The sequence below is a fragment of the Pristiophorus japonicus genome, chromosome 3, assembly GCF_044704955.1.
Source record: "Pristiophorus japonicus isolate sPriJap1 chromosome 3, sPriJap1.hap1, whole genome shotgun sequence".
Taxonomy (NCBI): Eukaryota; Metazoa; Chordata; class Chondrichthyes; family Pristiophoridae; genus Pristiophorus; species Pristiophorus japonicus.
In genome coordinates this window covers 246,112,725-246,129,122 of record NC_091979.1, presented here as the reverse complement: position 1 = coordinate 246,129,122, position 16,398 = coordinate 246,112,725, and the positions used below count along the sequence as shown (strand labels likewise).

Sequence of the window (16,398 nt, the reverse complement as noted above, 5' to 3'; positions counted from 1 at the left end):
CCAATGTGGGACCTACAGTTTCTGTGACAGGTGGGGCAAACAGTGGTTGAAGGAAAGGGTGGGTAGGGCGCTTGGGTTGACTCACGCTCCTTCCGCTGTCTGTGCTTGGTTTCTACTTGCTCTCGACGATGAGATTTGAGGTGCTTAGCGCCCTCTCGGATGCTGTTCCTCCACTTGGGCGGTCTTGGGCCAGGGATTCCCAGGTGCCGGTGGGGATGTTGCACTTTATCAAGGAGGCTTTGAGGGTGTCCTTGAAGCGTTTCCTCTGTCCACCTGGGGCTCGCTTGCCGTGATGAAGCTCCGAGTAGAGTGCTTGCTATGGGAGTCTCGTGTCGGGCATGCTAATGATGTGGCCCGCATTCACTCGCTGACCCCGCAGAGAGAGCTTGTAAGAACGATCCCTACTTTACATGCTCCTGATGAATTGCTTGTGCTACAAGAGCATTTCTAGGCACCTATCTCTCAGAAGACCAGGAATTCTGGCCAAAGTTGGCCTGCTTTGAGCGGGGCACCAGAAAGAAATTTTTAGACACCCATCAGCTCTCTTCATAAGGGAGATAGAACACTAAATCCAAGCAGTTTGTGCTGTGCTCATGTATTGAACTTAGATTTTAAAAGGGATTAGGTTTATGCCTCAGTGCGCTTTGAGTATCTATACAATCGCTGATATACTCATTAATGTATTGATATGATATTAACACAGAAACAGGGACAGAAGAAGGGTGAGTTTTCTATTGATTTACATCATTAGTGATTGATCAGGCTATATTTAAACTGAAGACTTGGAATAAATTTATCAGTTTTATATATAATCTCCATGTAAACAGATTATGGGGGTAATTTTCAACTTCACCGCCTTTAATCCCATTGAAATCAATACAGTGAAAATCGGGCAGGTTCTACAATGGGTGGGCAATCCACTGCAGCAGGTACGGCCTAGGCGGCCAAGTTGAAAATAGCCATGAAACATAAACTAGTAAAATATTTATGAATCTATGCCTGATCAATGCCTGTTTAAATTATTAGTGCATGCGTTTTAATTAAAACATATGGGGAGATTTGCCTGAATCTTATTTTGTAATTCATTTACGGGATGTGGGCGTTGCTGGCAAGGATAACATTTAGTGCCCATCCCTAATTACCCTTGAAAAGATGGTGGTGAGCCTTCTTGAAGCGTTGCAGTCCATATGGTGAAGGTACTCCCACAGTGCTGTTAGCCAAGATTTTGACCCAGAGACATTGAAGGAACAGCGATATACTTCTAAATTAGGATGGTGTGTGATTTGGAGGGGAACTTGAAGGTGGTGGTTTTCCCATGCATCTGCTACCCTTGTCCTTCTATGTGGTAGAGGTCCCAGGTTTGGGAGGTACTGTTGAAAAAGCCTTGGCGAGTTGCTGCACTGCATCATGTAGATGGTACACACTGCAGCCACAGTGTGCCAGTGTTGGAGGGAGTGAATGTTTAAGGTAGTGGATGGGGTGCCGATCAAGCGGGTTGCTTTGTCCTGGATGGTGTCAAGCTTCTTGAGTGTTGTTGGAGCTGCACCCATCCAGGCAAGTGGACATCATTCCATCACATTCCTGACTTGTGCCTTGTCGGTGATGGAAAGGCTTTGGGGAGTCATTTGCCCCAGAATACCCAACCTCTGACTTGCTTTGTAGCCACAGTATTTATGTGGCTTGTCCAGTTAAGTTTCTGGTCAGTGGTGACCCCCAGGTTGTTGATGGTGGTTAATTCAACGATGGTAATGCCATTGAATGTCAAGGGGAAGTGGTTAGATTTTCTCTTATTGCAGATGGTCATTGCCAGGCACTTGTATGTTGTGAATGTTACCCGCCACTTATCAGCCCCAGCCTGGATGTTGTTCAGATGGGCACAGACTGCTTCATTATCTAAGAAATTGCGAATGACACTGAACACTGTGCAATCATCAACGAACATCCCCACTTCTGACCTTATGATGCAGGTCATTGATGAAGCAGCTGGTGATGGTTGGCCAAGGACACTGCTCTGAGTGATGGCCGAAGGCTGAGATGATTGACCTCCAACAACTACAACCATCTTCCTTTGTGCTAGGTATGACTCCAGCCAATGAAGAATTTTCCCCCTGGTCACCATCGACTTCAATTTTGCTAGGGCTCCTTGGTGTCACACTCGGCCAAATGCTGCCTCGTTGTTAAGGGCAAGTCACTCTTACCTCGCCTCTGAAATTCAGCTCTTTTGTCCATGTAATGAGGTCTGGAGCCAAGTAGTCCTGGCAGAACCCAAACTGAGCATCAGTTAGCAATTTATTGGTGAGTAAATACTGCTTAATATTCTGTGCCATGGGGCACTGGATTGTATGAGCACAGCAACGATTGGAAAATCAACTGGGTTAGAGTGCATGCCTGTAAAGGGACTCCATCCAATTTTCCTTCCATTTAAAGTAATGGGCTTATGATGTAAACAGGTTGATCAGACACATAGTTATGAATATTTTGCTAGCATTCGGAAGAATAATCATCTGAAGAAGAGTCATTCCAAGTTTTTGCTCTGCAGATACTGTTCTATACAACCTTTAGTCTTCCAGATGACGATTCCTAATCCTAAATTACAGTGCCATTTTGTTTTTTTCAGTGACAAATAATCATTCTCAGCGTTTTGGCTCAGACACAAATTCTTCCACTTCATCTCATTCATCTGGGACACCTTTGAGCTCCATCAGTGATTCTTTACAGGTCTTCCTCCCAACTACCCACAGTTCAACTGATATGGTAGATGTATGTATTTCCACAGAGGACTCCAAATCTCTGCAGTACAATCGTCTAGAGACAATAGAGACTGCTATGCAGACAGACCTCCAGCTGTCCCCCTCCTCAAATATTGACGTTTCAGGTGAGCAGAGAACAGGAAAATCAGTGACAGAACGAAGCAGGACACTTGGGCGAACAGTGCTCTTAAAGGAGACAGCCATTAGATCAGAGAGTTTTAAGGAAACTCACAACAAACCAAGAACTTACTCCACTGGGGATTCCGCTGATGAACTTTTGGACTCTCCAAAAACGGCAGTGCTGATGGCCCTGAGCAAACCAAGAAAACCAATCAGACGATCACAAAGTTATATTACTATTGGAGGTGAGATTCTTTAAATGTACAGAATCGCAGGTTCTTTGTTTTAGCTTCCATAGGTTTTGGCATGTTTATATTTTTTGATGTTCATTCTTAAATATATTTACTTATCTTTGAAGTATTAGAATGAGTTAATCAAATTGCACTATTTTAAAAATTATTGCTGTTACTTGGCTGTAATTTGTATTAATGGACCTAAACCAAAGCTAACTCAATCCTAGAAGTTGACTTATTTTAAACTGATCTAACAAATAATGGACTGGAGCAGGAGCTCTTAATTATTCTTTAAAAATTAGGTGACTGAAAAATGATTGCAAACAGTTCTAATTAATTATTGATGAGTCAAATAAGTGTTTTACTCCTAAACTGAGTATAACTAGAGCACTGAAATCAAAACAGAAAATGATGAAAATAAATAGTAGGCCAGTCAGCAACTGTAAAGAAAAAGGCACCTAGAAGGACAAGGGCAGCAGGCGCCTAGGAACACCATCACCTGCAAGTTCCCCATCAAGTCACATACACAATCCTGACTTGGAAATATATCGGGGTTCTTGCATCATCACTGGGTCACAATACTGGAACACCCTCCCAACAGCACTGTGGAAGTACCTTCACCACACGGACTGCATTGGTTCAAGAAGGCGGCTCGCCACCACCTTCTCGAGGGCAATTAGGAATTTGCAATAAATGCTGGCTTTGCCAGCAATGCCCGCATCCCGTGAATGAATACAAAAAACAGTTAAACATTAACTTTTTTTTTACAGTTTCTAATTGATCTGCTGTGTAATTCTAGCTTTATCAGCTTTGAATTCAGATTTCCAGCATTTGTAGTTTAGTTATAATAAACAGGAAGACTAAAGAGCTGTTTAATACATATTGAATGGCTGTGATTATGCAACAAATTCAACCTCAGAATAGCTAATGAGGTATTACAGATCAACACTGATAGTTAAACTTGGTGTCCTTGAAATGGCCATGGTATTTGCATAGGATAATAAAGGAGCGTGAGTAGATATGAAATGATAAATGTTAAGATAAAGAACGTACTGTTCTGTGTTCATTTAATAGTTTAATGAAGTAACCTATTTGCTAATTGCACTGCTTCAAAGTCACTCCAAGTACACTCATCTTGGTGGTTAGATGATATTGAGTTTATGAGATTGACCTAAAATCATTGCATGTAAATCTGGGGTAGGATAGAGAAGCTTTAAAGAGCTTTACTTTGGGATTCAGTGACCAGTGGGGTTCCTCAGGGATTAGTCCTCAAATCACTGCTGTTCATAATCCACATACAGTCGGTGACCTTGAAGAGGAGATTAGACAGAGAATATGTAAACTTGCAGAGAATACATAATTATGTGGGAAGCAAAAATGTACAAGAAAGGGCAGGCATTGCATCAGCAAATTAACTGAAATGTTAGCAAATGCAAGACGAGCATAGGTGTAAAAGCATTCAAAATGAACGCAAAATTAATTATGAAACCTTAAAGAAGATAGTGCAAGATTTGGGATTCATAGGTAACAACAACAATTTGTATTAATATAGTGCCTTCTACCAAAATAAAAGTCTTGAGGTGCTTCACAGGCATAATCAGACTAGGGTGGACGCTAATCCAGAGAAGGAGATATTGGCCGGAATTTGGGAGACGACAACACAATCGAGGGTTTTGTGGAGGAAAGGGAGGTAAGGCATAGGGTGATAGTTTGCAAGGAAACAGGGGTGAGGGTGGATTTTTGAGGAAAGGGTGATGATGGCAGTTTTGAAAAGAAGGAGACAGTGTCTGAGAAGAATAAACCATGTACAATGTCAGCATGCATGGGGGGCCAGGAAGGGAAGTTGGGTGGTCAGCTTTTTAGTGGAAATGAGTTCAAGGGAAAAGAAAGTGAGTCTTATGGGTAAGTTTAGATTGTAAAGGACATAAGGAGAGATAGGAGACAAACTAGAAAAGGATGTGGGATCAGGGTTAGCACAAGGGAAAACCTGGGGAGAGGTTTGGCTTGGTGGGCAAGTGGAGTGGGGAGTGGGGGAAGTAGCATAGGCAGCTGAGCAGATGGTCTCAATCTTAGTGACAAAGAGGTTTATGAGCTCCTCGCACTTGTTGGAGATGAGGGTGGAGGGGCAGGGAAGAGGGTTTAAGGAGATAGTTGGCAGTGGAGAAAAGAAACCGGGGTTATTGTTGCTCTCCTGATGACTTCTGGAACACTGGGTGCAGCAGAGGGAAGTGATGCCTGATAGTGCTTGATATGGTCCAGCAAGTACATTATAAGAACATAAGAGCATAAGAAATAGGAGCAGGAGTAGGCCATCTGGCCTCTCGAGCCTGCTCCGCCATTCAATAAGATCATGACTGATCTGATCCATGGACTCAGCTCCACTTCCCTGCCCACTCCCCATAACCCTTTATTCCCTTATTGATTAAAAATCTGTCGCTCTCCGCCTTAAATATATTCAATGACCCAGCCGCCACAGCTCTCTGGGGCAGAGAATTCAATAGATTTACAATCCTGTGAGAGAAGAAATTCCTCCTCGTCTCAGTTTTAAATGGGCGGTCCCCTTATTCTGAGATTATGCCCCTTAGTTTTACCCTTATGAGTGGAAATACTCTCTGCATCCATCTTGTTGAGCCCCCTCATTATCTTATATGTTTCGATAAGATCACCTCTCATTCTTCTGAAGTCCAATGTGTATAAGCCCAACCTACTCAACCTATCTTCATAAGTCAACTCCTCATTTCCGGAATCAACCTAGTGAACTTTCTCTGAATTGTCTCCAATGTAAATATTTCCTTCCTTAAATACGGAGACCAAAACTGTGTGCAGTACTCTAGGTGTGGCTTCACTAATACCCTGTACAGTTGTAGCAGGACTTCTCTGCTTTTATACTCTATCCCTCTTGCAATAAAGACCAACATTCCATTTGCTTGCTGATTACTTGCTGTACCTGCATACTCACTTTTTGTGTTTCATGCACAAGGACCCCCAGGTCTCTCTGTACTGCAGCACTATGCAATTTTTCTCCATTAAAATTATAAGACCTGGTGATGGATGACTGAACCAGTTGTACGACAGATACACTCACCTTTGCACCCCTTGGTCTTTGAAGGATTGAAGGTGGGGCCATACCAGGGAGAATGACCATGATGGAAGCATGCAAATGTTTTACTGGGGACAAAGGCATCAAAGGTGGAGGTGAGGGTGTAGTTGAGCAGATCAACAGTTGCAGAAGTATCATGGCGAATGGAAGTCCAAAGGCCAGGTGGTTGGAAGTTTTAAAATGCAGTTGTAAGCGACTTGGGAAGAGTTTTTACTCAGGACGGACACTGAAGAAGTGTTGGTTGGTAGAGCTTAGGGGGAATCTAGATCGTAAGAGATACAAAAAGTGGTCAGAGATGGTAATGTTTGTGATTGAGATCATAGAAGTAAAGAGGCCACGTGAGATGGTAAGGTCAAGGTGGTGGCTATAAATAGGAGCGTTTATATGGAGGAAGGGAGTTAAGGGAGTAGGCAAGGGCAGTGAAATCACAGGAGAGAGGGCAAGGTGAGTTGAGATAGATATTGAAATCACCAAGAAGAAGAGTTGCTCAGTGCAGAGGCTGGTGGAGGAAAGGAGCGACGGTATCCAAGGAGAAACTCCGGATGGGGCTTGGGCTTGGTGATAGAGAACACGGATTTTAAAGAAAAGGAAAGATCTCCTTTTGAAGTACTCCCTATAGAGCCCAGCTGACTGACAGTTAATGGAAGGGGACACATTACATTGATATCAGAGAGGGAAAGTTCAATGCAGTGCCTCCACAAGCAGCCATTTAGTCTTGCATAGTCAAGAGCTGCTGAATATAGCAGAATGCATGCACTTGTGTGAAATACTAGTAAGCTGGGTTCCTCGGGAGTGCTCTTTGGAGGAGGATGGCACTTCAAAGCTAGGATTAAAGCAAAGATTATAAAATGCAGTGTAGTATATACTTTTAAAGAGCTTCTTACTTTAAATATTCAAATTAGGCAATATGTAGGTATGTAAAAACATCAACGTTAAATGACAATAATGTTATTCTGAAACTTAGTTGACAGTAACCTTCAATTTAAATTAGTAAATGCTATTTTATCAAATTTTCACACTAAGAACCATGAGAAACTATAAAAATCAGCCTTGCCTACATCTAATTCTTGAGAGACTTGCTATCTTAGGGCCCAAGGGCCCAAGTTTCAAGCCGTGCCTAGAACGGCGCAGTCCCGACCTGGACGCCCGTTTTTCGCGCCACAAAGTGTGTCTAAAAAAACCCTCCAGATTCTCCACCTCCCTGCAGGTCCTCTGGCCCTCGGCGCAGCACAGCACAAGCTGTAGGGGGCGGAGCCAGGTCCCTGCGCCGAAAACAGTGCCGGGACCTCTGTACATGCACGCTACAGTGGGCATGCAAGTGCAGTAGCTCCAGGCGCCCGAAACTGTGTGGGAGGTGCTGAAGCACGCAGCCCCTAGCCCTGGCCGAATCGCCTCACTGGGGATGCGTGAATAAGGCTCCTCCCACGGCCAGCTCCTGCTTCCTCCCGACCCGACTCCCGCTTCCCCCACCCCCCCCCCGGACCGGACCCGACACCCCCCCCCCACCCTGCCCCCGGTCCGGACCCGACACCTGCCCCCCTCCTCCCCCCCCCCCCGCCCCCGGACTGGCTCCGACCTGACCTCCCTCCCCCCGACCTGACCTCCCTCTCCCTCCCTCCCTCCCTCCCTCCCCGAACCGAACCGACCTCCCTCCCACCACCCCCCCGACCCGACCCAACGCCATCTACCTGTAAATCTGGTGCTGGGGACGGGCCCGGCCTGAAGTCTCGGGCCCGGCCCGTTCAGCCTCCCTTCCCCTTCTCCTCCCCCCCCAATCTCCTCCCCCCCCAATCTCCTCCCCCCCCAATCTCCTCCCCCCCCAATCTCCTCCCCCCCCAAACTCCTTCCCCCCCAATCTCCTTCCCCCCCCAATCTCCTTCCCCCCCAATCTCCTTCCCCCCCCAATCTCCTTCCCCCCCCAATCTCCTTCCCCCCCCAATCTCCTTCCCCCCCAATCTCCTTCCCCCCAATCTCCTTCCCCCCAATCTCCTTCCCCCCAATCTCCTTCCCCCCAATCTCCTTCCCCCCAATCTCCTTCCCCCCAATCTCCTTCCCCCAATCTCCTTCCCCCAATCTCCTTCCCCCAATCTCCTTCCCCCCAATCTCCTTCCCCCCAATCTCCTTCCCCCCAATCTCCTTCCCCCCAATCTCCTTCCCCCCAATCTCCTTCCCACCAATCTCCTTCCCCCCAATCTCCTCCCCCCCAATCTCCTTCCCCCCCCAATCTCCTTCCCCCCCCAATCTCCTTCCCCCCCCAATCTCCTTCCCCCCACCAATCTCCTTCCCCCCACCAATCTCCTTCCCCCCACCAATCTCCTTCCCCCCCCAATCTCCTTCCCCCCCCATCTCCTTCCCCCCAATCTCCTTCCCCCCCAATCTCCTTCCCCCCCAATCTCCTTCCCCCCCAATCTCCTCCCCCCCCCAATCTCCTTCCCCCCCCAATCTCCTTCCCCCCCCAATCTCCTTCCCCCCCCCAATCTCCTTCCCCCCCCCAATCTCCTTCCCCCACCCCAATCTCCTTCCCCCCGCAATCTCCTTCCCCCCCGCAATCTCCTTCCCCCCCGCAATCTCCTTCCCCCCCGCAATCTCCTTCCCCCCCGCAATCTCCTTCCCCCCCGCAATCTCCTTCCCCCCCGCAATCTCCTTCCCCCCCGCAATCTCCTTCCCCCCCGCAATCTCCTTCCCCCCCGCAATCTCCTTCCCCCCCGCAATCTCCTTCCCCCACCCCATCTCCTTCCCCCACCCCATCTCCTTCCCCCCCCCATCTCCTCCCCCCCCCCATCTCCTTCCCCCCTCCCCCCATCTCCTTCCCCCCTCCCCCCATCTCCTTCCCCCCTCCCCCCATCTCCTTCCCCCCCCCATCTCCTTCCCCCCCCCATCTCCTTCCCCCCCCCCCAATCTCCTTCCCCCCCCCCAATCTCCTTCCCCCCCCCCAATCTCCTCCCCCCCCCCAATCTCCTCCCCCCCCCAATCTCCTCCCCCCCCCAATCTCCTTCCCCCCCCCCCAATCTCCTCCCCCCCCCAATCTCCTTCCCCCCCAATCTCCTTCCCCCCCCAATCTCCTTCCCCCCCCAATCTCCTTCCCCCCCAATCTCCTTCCCCCCCCAATCTCCTTCCCCCCCAATCTCCTTCCCCCCCCAATCTCCTTCCCCCCCATCTCCTTTCCCCCCATCTCCTTTTCCCCATCTCCTTTCTCCCCCTTCTCCTTCTCCTCCCCTCCCCCCTTCTCCCCCTACCCTCCCCCTTCCCTCCCCCTTCCCTCCCTCTGCTCCACCCCTCTCTCCCTCCACCCCCCTCCTCCCCCTCCCCTCGCTGTCAGAAACACAGACACTGACAGACAGAGAATGAGAGACACACAGACAGACAGAGAGATAGAGACACTGACAGAGACACACTGAGGGGGGCATCCCAACACGCTGTTGGAGGGCTCCCGGTGCTGCAGTCGGTAAGTAGAAAATTTTTATTTATTGATTTAAAAAAAAAAATTATTTCTTATTAATTTTTTTTGATTGATTTATTGGTTGATTTATTGATGTATTTATCATTTATTATTGATGATGGCTCTTTATTTGTAAAACTGAAGTGTTTAATGTTTGTAAACTTCCCTTTAAACACTTCCCCCCCCCCCCACCATTCCCTACGCCTGATTTGTAACCTTCGCCTGATTTTCTAAAGTGTAGACAAGGTTTTTTCGAGCGTACAAAAATCTTCACTTACTCCATTCTAAGTTAGTTTGGAGTAAGTTTTCACTGACGAAACTTTGAAAACAGGCGTAAGTGGCCGGACACGCCCCCTTTTGAAAAGAAAATTCTGTTCCAAAGTGAAACTGTTCTAACTGACTAGTACTGGAGCAAACTAAATGACGAGAATTCCGATGTCTAAGATACTCCGTTCTACACCAGTTGCTCCTAAAAATCAGGAGCAAATCATGTGGAAACTTGGGGCCCAAGTTTGCCCCCAGGATTAGAACGACGCATCTCCGTGTGGTGCGCCGACTTTTTAGAACAGAAACGGCACCTATTATTTACCTTGGTATTCTCCCCTCCGTCCGATCGATCCAGGCCCTTAGCGCAGCAGAACGCATGGAGGGCGGAGCCAGGTCCCGGCAGAAAACAATGCCAGGACCTCTGCATATGCGCGATAGAGTGTGCGTGCATGTGTATAGCTCCTCGCCTCCGAGGCTGCATGGGAGGGGCCCAAAACACGCCGCCCCTAGCCCTGGACGAATGGGTTCATCGGGGTGGCGAAGATCGGACTCGGGCCTCCCTCCCTCCTGTTCAGCTCTCACTCCCCCCCCCCCCCCCCCCCCACCTCCCCGTTCAGCTCCCGCTCCCCCCCCTCCCATTCAGCCGTTCCCCCTTCTCCCCCCTCCTCTCCCCTTCCCTCCTTCCCTCCCTCTTCCTCTCCCCCCTCTTCCCTCTTCCTCCCCCCATCTTCCTCTCCCCCCTCTTCCTTACCCCCTCTTCCTCTCCCCCCTCCACTCCCCCATCCCTTCCCCTCCTCTACCCTCCCCTCCATTCCCCCTCCTCTACCCTCCCCTCCCCCTCCTCTTCCCTCCCTCCCCCTCCTCTTCCCTCCCTCCCCCTCCTCTTCCCTCCCTCCCCCTCCTCTTCCCTCCCTCCCCCTCCTCTTCCCTTCCTCCCCCTCCTCGTTCCTCCCTCCCCCTTCTCTTCCCTCCCTCCTCCCTCCTCGTCCCTCCCTCCTCGTCCCTCCCTCCTCGTCCCTCCCTCCTCGTCCCTCCCTTCTCTTCCCTCCCTCCTCTTCCCTCCCTCCTTCTCCCCCCTCGCTGTCAGAAACACAGAGACACTGACAGAGACAGAGAAAGAGAGATATTGACAGAGACAGAGAGACACTGTCAGAGGCAGAGAGAGAGACACTGACAGAGACAGAGACACTGGGAGGGCGGGGAGGCCCTGTCCCAGCACGCTGTTGGAGGGCTCCCCGTGCTGCAGTCGGTGAGTAGAAACTTAATTTTTTATTGATTGATTTTTACATTTTTTTTGTTTGATTTATTGGTTGCTTTATTGATTTATTTATCATTTATTATTGATGATGGCTCTTTATTTGTAAAAGTGAAGTGTTTAATGTTTGTAAACTTCCCTCCCCCCCCGCCTCCCATCTCTCGTTCCCTACGCCTGATTTATAAGTGTAGGCAACGTTTTTCTGAGCGTACAAAAATCTTACTCCATTCTAAGTTAGTTTGGAGTAAGTTTTCGCTGCCTAAACTTGCAAAACAGGCGTAAGTGGCTGGACACGCACCCTTTGGAAAAAAAATCTGTTCTAAAATGGAACTATTCCAACTCACTAGAACTGGAGCAAACTAAATGCCGAGAATTGCAATTTCTACGATGCTCCATTCTAAACTAGTTGCTCCAAAAAAATAGGAGCAACTCAGGCTGAAACTTGAGCCCTTAAAGTGCAAGTGATTTTATCCGAGATCATTAATCCCATCTGATTTCCATAACTAAAAGGGAGAGCAGTGAAACACTAGTTTAACTTGTCTAGTTCTAATTTCTGAGAAACGAGTGCTGAACTGTTTCCACTAGGAACAAGAGTTTTTCTAGAGGATTAAAGGTTAATATTGTTCCATTGAAAATCACCACGTTTTCCACTTAGGGAATTCTTTGCTCTTACTAGTGCCATTGGAAATCTGTAACACCACGGCCATTAATCTTATGGTTGTAAATGGAAAAGAGAAATTTAGGGGTATAGCTGACTGAAATAAATGGCCAAACATAGACAATTGGCATTTGATGTCCTTTGCAACTTCACTATTTAAAAGGTGATGACAAGAATTGGGCTCAGCTAGGCTGTCTCCACAAACAGAGAGCCCTGGAAGACGAATGGCCACTTGGCTGAGGTACCAGAGCGTGGCTGGTGCTGGTGGAAGTGTACTGTATAAGAATCAAAAGCGGGTAAAACAACCTTATTTCTTAATACTATAACTTTCAAATCAAATATAAACCCTGAAATTGCAAAACTCTGCCCCTGACATTGAGTATCGTTTGGAAATCACAGATTGAAAGAAAGAATGATTTACATTTATATAGCGCTTTTCACGACCTCAGGACATACTGAAGTGCTTTACAGCCAAAGAAGTACTTTTGAAATATAGTCACTGTTGTAATGTAGGAAACACGGCAGCCAATTTGTGCACAGCAAGATCCCACAAATAACAATGGGGCAGTGGAAGTCCCGATTCTCCAGTTACTGATTTGAATGACACAAAACTCTAGCGACTGTGAAGCCATGTTAACCCCCATGGCCAATTCTTCAATCTGTGCTTCCACTGATGGGATCTCCACATGCAGAGAATAGTTTCGCAATTTCGGAGCAATAGTTACCGATCTTGGGTCTCAATTTTCATTTTTTTTTATCACTTTGCTAGAGGACAAGAAAAAAAAGAAAAAGAAACAAAAGGCTTCTGGGGAAGGAACAAAGTTGGAGCGTTCCAAAACATTTGTGAACATGTTTTTTAGAAGTGTTCGATCTGCGAGGCAGTCAACTGAGCAAAATCCAAAGGAAAAAATCAGATCCAAATCCCCATCTTGCTCAGAATCAGATAAAGGTAAGAAAACAATAGAGATGTCATTGAAGAAGCAAAGTGGGGGGGGGGGAGAAATTCGCATTGTTTGCGCCTCCCGTTAGCGCCTTCCCCCCAAACCCCCGGGGCACAAACAATTTCTCGCCCGGGGCGTTTACCGACCCCGCAAAATTGCGCGGGAGTTAGTTGAGGCGCAAATCGGCAGCGTCCCGCTCCCACTGGTAGCGCCCCGGGCCGCTGTGTCATCGAAGATGATGTCATCGCCATGCGTGGTGACCTGTTTTAGCCCCGGAGCAGAAATTCAGAAGCGCCCGTGAGGCCGCTATTGGCGATGTCTGCGCCAGCCTTATGGGTCACGAACTGGGCTGCACTCCGCTTGCGGGGCAAAAATGAAAGGGGAGGTGCGGCCGACATTTTGTTTAAATTGACGACTTATTGGTCCGGCCTTTCGTTGAATATTTCACGGGGTTCGTACCGCCATGTTGCAAACCAATACTCTGCTTCTGTGCCGGGCTGCTGCCATGGCACCCCACTCCCCGGTGTCGAAGTGGTGGCCCCTCGCCCCACTGCAAAGCTCGCTGTGTGTCCTCCCCTTTAACACTGGAAAATTCATGCGCTTACCGCCCCGGTCCCGACCCCGAGAGGAAGTGGAGCGCCTGACATTGCGTTCCACTTCCTCTTGGGGGCAGTAACCCCAATTTCGCAGCTGGGGCGGGACTTCGTGCCGAGTGCAAGAAGTCCCGCCTCACCTCGTCTCGGTTACCGCTCCCAAAAGAGGCTTTACCAAATTTCGGCCCCCTGGTATCATGTCATGACAGCTGAGCTGAATACAGCTTTACAGCTTAAGAAATAGAAACTTGATGGAAACAGGTTTCACCCCCAAATTACTCTCCCTCCCACATAGATTGTGACAATTTCATGCCCCAAGTGTGGCCTGAATTTCTAGGCTATAGTCATTTGACTCGCTGTCAGATTATGGGGTCGAAATTTGTTTGACCGTTTTTGAGACGGTGTCACCACCTGAGTGCTGATTTTAGCACCGAATGTAAGGTGCAGCCTCAAAGTCCTAAATTCAGTTTTTACGCCCAAAGATGAGAGAGCAGCGCTAAAAAGTGGCGTTACACACTCATCCTCGGGCGGGAGCTCAGGAGGCCGACTGAATTTCCCGACGGGAGGCTGCCGCCATGCTAGAGAAAAAAAAATGGAAAAAAAAACTAAAACTTTTCCAATCCACACACACACACTTCCTCACTCTTAAAACTAATGAAAACATGCAGAAATAAATAAAGAGAAAAACTTACCTTCCTTTCGGGCGATTCCGCCCTCGATCCGCTCTTTTACGACCACTTTTTCCAGGCTGTATGACCGACTCCTGTTTCGGCAGCTGTACAAAGGAAATGTCACGATAGAGGCATCAAAGAGGCGTTGTATGCTGGACGACGTCACCACGTGGGTGGCGTTAGCCAGCGCAGCGTTGCCTCTTGGCGCCTCTGCCAAAGGGCCAACTGAATTTAGGATGAGGCATTGACGCCGCTTACCATCAAAGGTAAGCCTTTGGCGCCCGTTAGCCGCCTAGCACCCCTAACAGGCAGCGTTATCAAGCGTATTTCACCCCCTATGTTCCATAGCAAACAAATATCGATTGCAATCGTTAGCCTATATAGTGAATTATTAGCCAGAGGTTCATAGAAGTGGCCAAAGGCGGCTTACAGTTTGAACATTATAATATATTCTTGGTCAATTCTGTACTTGGGTCAATCAATTGCCTCATAGTCCAAAAACGTCTTTTGGTGTTGGGTAGAATTTGCACGAGGGTGCTCTGATCTCCCGCCATAACTTGGGTTGAAGGTTGGTGGAAAACCTGGAGAGACAGCGTAAATACTTTTTTAATATTGGATAATAACTTCGATATTGTTGATTCTTAATGTTACTTAGTAACAACTGTTGACCATTGCTGTTCATTGGCAGCTAGCAATAAAAACTGTTTTCTCAGATATTGTGCTAGTCTCATTCCGGATTTCATTCCAGGGGTTTAACAAATATACTATTACAAATATTCAGAACTTTGGTATTGAATCATTACAAAAATATGAGAAAAGATCAATCGTTCACTTTCCAAAAGACCTTTCCACTTCCATGCATTCTCTGTCAATTCTTTAATTTCCTGAGGGAAGCAAACAGATAAAACTTCTAATAACTGGAAACTTTCAAATTTCTCCCTAATTCCACATGGTAGTTGATTCAGAACTCCAGGGAATCAAACTAATATTGCAACCTATATTACATAGACCTGAGACTTAAGAAGTTGTTAAGAGTATGTTATTGTGCTAAAGCCGATGCCAGTTTTATAACCAAGAGTAATAGTTCACCTTGTAGCCAGGGCTACTGGTTTATAGCAGATGAATAAATCAAGCTACGTTTTTATTACAAAGAAATTCTGGATTTTTAATTAGTGTTTTCTTTTCGGTATCATATTCTGTGATTCCATCCACTTTTCCATGCAAACCGCAAATCAGTGCTTATATCCTGAAAACAATCCGTATACATTTTATTGAAAGATTTCCATATTAAATTTACTTCTAAAGTAAAGAACCATTTTCATTCCTTTTGCAGGAGAGCAAAATAACAGCTGTTTATGTATACTATGCAGCAGATTAAGTTACAATTTTCAATTTATGGGCACCTAGGTTTATATTTCTTGTGTCTGCCAACTACATCATGACTGTTGAGACTGTCAGTTTTTTTATTTTCTTACTGGTTTAGTCTCTGTGTTTTTCTAATTAGTTGTTACCTGTTTATTCACCAATTATATTATACAAAATCTCTCCCTTCAATTTCTCCCCAAACTCATTCCACCAAAAAATATTTACTCATTCACATCTCAACAAAAATAAATGATTTCAGCGAGGAAGACAGGGCAGTTTCTACAACGGGCGGGCCATCTGGGCTCTTCCCTGACCTATGCTCAGTTCCCAGTTTAACTTTGTTTCTGCTCCATATTCTTTTCTGTTCTAAACTAACTTGCTATTTCCCGAACACATTAGAAAACCCAGAAAGCTACTTTTATGACTTTGTTAAATGTTTTAGCTGTTACATACTGCAATATGTGGAAGAATCATAAATGTATTGCACGAATTGGATGTCTCTGTTTGATTAACTTAAGTGTTACTTTGTTCTAGTTTTATCACTGTCATCCTTAACAAACTTCATCATCCTTTTAGAACATATTTTATTCCCAAAAATTCTAGATGCCAACATATTTTGATTAAAAAGTTGAGCGTGTATTTAAACAAAAGTAAAACAAGGAAACCCCGAAATATCTAAGAATCAAATTTACATGTGTTTAATAATACACAGAATGACATCGAATATACAGCACAGCAACAGGCCATTCGGCTCAACAGTTCAAGCCTGCGTTAATGCTCTACTCGAGCCACATTACAAATAGTCTTAATATAACTCTTGATAATATTCTTTTCATTCAGTAGCTATATTTACAATTTCTTGCGTGCAAAACAAGCATCAAGCGCAATAACAAAATATTATCAAATATAAAATTTAAAAAAGCAAATAATGTATCAAACAACAATACAACTGATTCTTTAAGCAAACCACACAGAAAAGCTAAATATTTCTATTCACTTCAGCAAA

The 16,398-nt window shown here is 46.5% G+C and overlaps 1 protein-coding gene across 1 annotated transcript in view; it reads left to right on the top strand.

The window, feature by feature from the left end:
* The window catches only part of pdzd7a (PDZ domain containing 7a), a 108,090-nt gene that overhangs the window by 32,727 nt on the left and 58,965 nt on the right, over positions 1-16,398 (top strand). The window contains exons 8-9 of the mRNA XM_070876502.1: positions 2,618-3,115; positions 12,592-12,771. Coding sequence (XP_070732603.1) covers positions 2,618-3,115; positions 12,592-12,771 — 678 coding nt within the window. The remainder of the gene's footprint in view (positions 1-2,617; positions 3,116-12,591; positions 12,772-16,398) is intronic.